At 57.3% G+C, this 4511-nt stretch overlaps 1 protein-coding gene across 1 annotated transcript; it reads left to right on the top strand.

Moving 5' to 3' along the window:
• The first annotated feature begins 2089 nt into the window (after positions 1-2089).
• LOC123105205 (cytochrome P450 709B2-like) lies at positions 2090-4010 on the top strand. Its single transcript, XM_044527227.1, has 5 exons — positions 2090-2360; positions 2465-2688; positions 2771-3015; positions 3093-3468; positions 3567-4010. Exons 1-5 carry the CDS (start codon positions 2090-2092, stop codon positions 4008-4010), a joined length of 1560 nt encoding a protein of 519 aa, XP_044383162.1.
• The last annotated feature ends 501 nt before the right edge of the window (positions 4011-4511 follow it).

The following is a 4511-nucleotide window of genomic DNA, read 5'->3' as shown; positions in this document are numbered from 1 at the left end:
GGAATCAATTTCTGGCTGCAACTTGCCTTGTGGGTTGCCGTGTATTTATAATGCAAGCTCATACCTGGGTCCCTAATGCTAAGAACATCTCCAGCTGTTGGCCCCTCAGGCGCCGATTTTACGTGCCCCCTGGGGGCGAGCCGGCGCTAAAATCGACGCGGGTCGGTCGCCCCAGATGCGTTTTTTTAATTAAACAAAACTGATTTCGGTAAAGTTCGGCTAAAATTCGGCAAACTTGATATTCATATTCAACATGTTCAGCGTTTTACATAAATTATTTTAAAAAAAAGTAAACTACGGGTCGAAGAAGTTGATTAGCGCGGCAAAGTTGCCGACGTCTCCGCTGTCCTCGTCATTGTCGGCGGCCTTCTCCTTCTTGATGGTGCGGCCGCCCCTGCTGGACCCCTGCCCGGCGTCTTCATGGCGGACAGGCGGTGGCGGCGCGCCGTCGTCGTCGTCGTCGCCGAGGACGACAATGTCTCCCTTTTCCCGGCCATGGCGACGAGCTTCGAACTGCGCGAAGGCGGCGAGCTGGCGCTCCCTCTTCGTCTGCACCCAGTCGTCGCGCACCCATTTGAGGGCCGCTTCGTCGTCGAGCGCCTCCTCCTTGACGGGCTCCGTCTTCACGACGGGGAGCCCCGGCCCCGGCTTGACGGCGGCGAGCCCCGGCTCCGTCTTCGGCTTGACAAAACGCGGAGGAGCCGAGGAGGTGGCACGCCGGCCGCCCTCGTTGATGACAATGCCGGCGCTGCGGGTGCGCCGGCCGAGCGGCGTCTCCGCGGCGGGCTCTGCCTTGACGCCGAAGAGCGTCGGCGAGCCGGAAGAGTGGGAGGAGGAGCGTGAGGAGGAGGAAGAGTGGGAGGAGGAGCGGGAGGAGGAGGAAGAGTGGGAGGAGGAGGAGGCGACGAACCTCCTGGGCACCCATGGCCCGGCGCTCCGGCGAGGGGCCGGCACGGCCACCGCGGCGGGGTACGCCAGCGGCGGGTTGTTGCCGCCCTCGAAGTGTGCGATCACGTCGTGCAGGGTGCGGCCGGGGACCCCCCCCCCCCCCACCTGACACGGCGGCCATCGCTTTTCTTTGTGCCGCCGACCACCGGCGCCCCGTTCGTGGACGCCAGCCTCTGTGCCTGCCGCCGCTGGAAGTAATTCCGTCCAGGCCGCATGGTTGTCAGCGGTGTACTGGGGGAGAGCGCGCTGCTCCTCCGACAGGGACGCCCGCACGCGGTCGACCTCGGCGGTGAAGAGGTCGGGGCGCACGTCGACGTCGGGCACAGGGGGGATGGGGACGCCGTCGTAGCTGAGCCTCCACCCCGTCGGTCCGGCGCGCATGTCCGGCGGCGTCGGGATGTTCGCCTCGAAGAGAAGCCACGACTCGCACTCCTGGAGCGTGCGGCGGTCGAAGTCGTTGGCCGCCGCGGCGTCGCCGGGGAAGCGTTCGGCCATGGAGAGAGAAGGGGAAGGGGGGATGGGAGAGCGGCAGAGCTCGGTAGCGGAAGGGAGGGACGGCGGCTGGTTTGGGCTCGGCGGCGGAAGGGAGGGACGGCGGCTGGTGTGGCCAGCAGCGAGGGAAGCCTCTGTTTATATAGCCCCAGGCCGTGTGAACGCGTGGCAGAAGGGGAGGCGTCGTCGCGCCTGCCCGCCCATGATGTGCCGCCCGTGATGAGGAATCAATGGCAAGACTGACCGGCGGCAACCTTGCCATTGATTCCTCGCGGGAAACCGAGGCGTTCTGGGGAAGACGAGGTGCGTGCCACTGACTCGGCGGGCCCGCCGAGTTTTCGCGCCAAAACCCCTCGCCCGGCGCCCTGAGCGCCCCCAGCGCGCCGGGTTCGGCCTGGGGCCGCCGGCACCGATTTCGGCCCAAACCAACGAAAAATGGGTTCCTGAGGACGCGACTGGGCCAAATTTTGGGCGCCGGCGCGGCAAAAACGCCTGGAGAGGGCCTGTTGGGACCGCGGCTGGAGATGCTCTAACTTAAAAAGCTAGGCAAGTGGGTATACCGTCTAGGTCCAGTGCTGCTATATAAGTGCCACAAAACTGCTGCCGGAGAACAATCAATCATAGGTCAAGCACGTACTAAGAGCCAGTCATGGAGCCTAACATAGGGCAAGCCCTGGCCACCGTCCTCATGCTGCTGGTGACCATAAGAGCAGCATGGTATCTGATTTGGAGGCCGTACGCCGTGGCCAGGTGGTTCGCGCGGCAGGGCATCCGAGGTCCACCTTACAGGTTCCTTGTCGGGTCCCTGCCGGAGTGCCATACGATGCTTGTCGCTGGGAGAGCCAAGCCTCTGGATACTAGCTCCCACGACTGCATCACCACTGTGCAACCCTTCTTCCGGGAATGGGCCTCCCAGTATGGTAATTAATCAATTCAGTGTCTATCTAACCACCTACGTAATCGATCGTTATATGGTGTGTAATATAAATACAATCCCATATCTATGTGCTGTGCAATTAATCAGGAAAAACATTCCTGTACTGGTTGGGCCCGACACCAGCCCTGTGTTGTACTGACATGGAGCTTGTGAAGCAAATGTTCAGCGACAGGACAGACGTGTTCCAAAAAGAATACTTGAATCCGAGCCTGGACTCAATTCTAGGGAACGGGGTCATATTTGCAGACGGAGACGACTGGAAGCGACGCCGCAAATTCGTCCACCCGGCTTTCAACCAGGAGACGATCAAGGTTACTACTTACTAAATTTTTCCATATCAATTTTTAGTGAATCAGAAGAGAACATTACGTATGTTTGAATGTTTGTTTTCAGTCCATGTCAGCAATAGCGTGGGAGTGCACGCAGCAGACGATGGAACGGTGGTGCGCCCAACTGCAAGGGCGGCAGCAAGCCGAGATAGACATGAGGCACGACTCGGACGAGATAGCCATGGGTGTCATTGCGCGAGTGATGTTGGGCAAGGACCACGAGGAGGCCCGGGAGGTGATGGTCGCCGGAAGGGAGCAGATGGAGATTGCCGCATATGCGTTCGCTGATCCTCCGTTACCTGGATTCAGGTAGGCAGGAACTTGCAAGACCGTCCGGAATATATACGAATGAATTGATGAATGTTAATATTGGTTAATAATTCTAGGTACCTGCCGACACGCCGCAACCATCGTACATGGCAGCTCGAAAAGCTTGTCACAAGCAAGATCTCACACATCCTAAAGGCGCGACTTGCCAGCAGCGTCTATGAAGACGACCTGCTCGGGCAGATGTTGCAGCTGCAGGCATGTCGCAGTGGCAGCGGCGCTGAGACTCTGAGCACCCAGGAGATGATCGGCGAGTGCAGAACTCTATTCGTGGCGGGGTACGAAACCAGCGCCAGCGTCATCACCTGGGCGATGTTCCTGCTCGCCAGCTACCCACGCTGGCAGGAGATGGTCAGGGAGGAAGTCGTCCGGGAATATCCTGCTTGTTGCCGTCACCAGCCACCCCCGTTTGACACCCTTGGCAAACTCAAGCTGGTACGCTATCGAATATCGATCGCTGTCCATGGAGTACATACAGTACATATATACATACATACATCTAATAAGTGCCTGCATGCCGTGGTGACTTGCAGCTTGACATGTTACTCTTGGAGACACTGAGGCTCTATGGCCCCATAACTTTCCTGCAGAGGAAGACCGGCTGGGACACCGTCCTCGCCAGCATGAAGGTGCCGAAAGGAACGATGATGTCGATCCCGCTGCTGATGTTGCACCGGGACAAAGAGGTCTGGGGACCCGACGCCGACGAGTTTAACCCCATGAGGTTCCAGAATGGCGTCTCGGTGGACACCAAGCTTTCACGATCGCTGCTGGCCTTCTCATATGGGCCGAGGGTCTGCGCCGGGCAGAACTTTGCCATGGTTGAGGTGCAGATCGTGATAGCCACCATCCTCAGGAGCTTCTCCTTCTCCCTGTCACCCACTTACGTGCACAAGCCCAGCAATTTCGTCACCCTGCTGCCCAGGTACGGGCTCCCTCTCGTCGTCAGGAACCTGCAGCAGCTGACTACTGGGTGATCTTCAGGAGCTCTCTCGATCTTCTGTGATGTTGTGATGTGTCATGTTCTACGCCCGCCTACTAGTAGTAAATAAACCCAGCCACTTTGGCACATTATATACTTGTGACGCCATATGATTATGTCACCATTGTTGTTCCTCCAAAGCTACATATATGAACTTGTATGATGTGATGTGTATGCAATGCGAAACTTCGGAATATACTTATGATGTATGATCTTGCAGCACGACATCCTTGTATCACACATGATTACAACTCTTTACAATAACCTCAACCATATACGAGATAATCATGTACTCTCCCTATGTCAAAAAAAAATTGCTGAATGTAACTGAATAACCTCCCTCGGTCTCAGCTATGCCTAACAGATGAAGATTTGCGTCTTCGCGCCTAAAATAACAACATGAGCATGCATCTCTCCAGAATGTTATGGAAGTTGATAACCTGGAAGAAATAGTTCATAGACCTTTCACTGCGCCCAGGCTCATCAGCAGTTCATG

Source organism: Triticum aestivum, chromosome 5A (genome assembly GCF_018294505.1).
Source record: "Triticum aestivum cultivar Chinese Spring chromosome 5A, IWGSC CS RefSeq v2.1, whole genome shotgun sequence".
NCBI lineage: Eukaryota > Viridiplantae > Streptophyta > Magnoliopsida > Poales > Poaceae > Triticum > Triticum aestivum.
The sequence above is the reverse complement of the archived record's forward strand: the minus strand, read 5'-3'. Positions and strand labels throughout refer to the sequence as shown.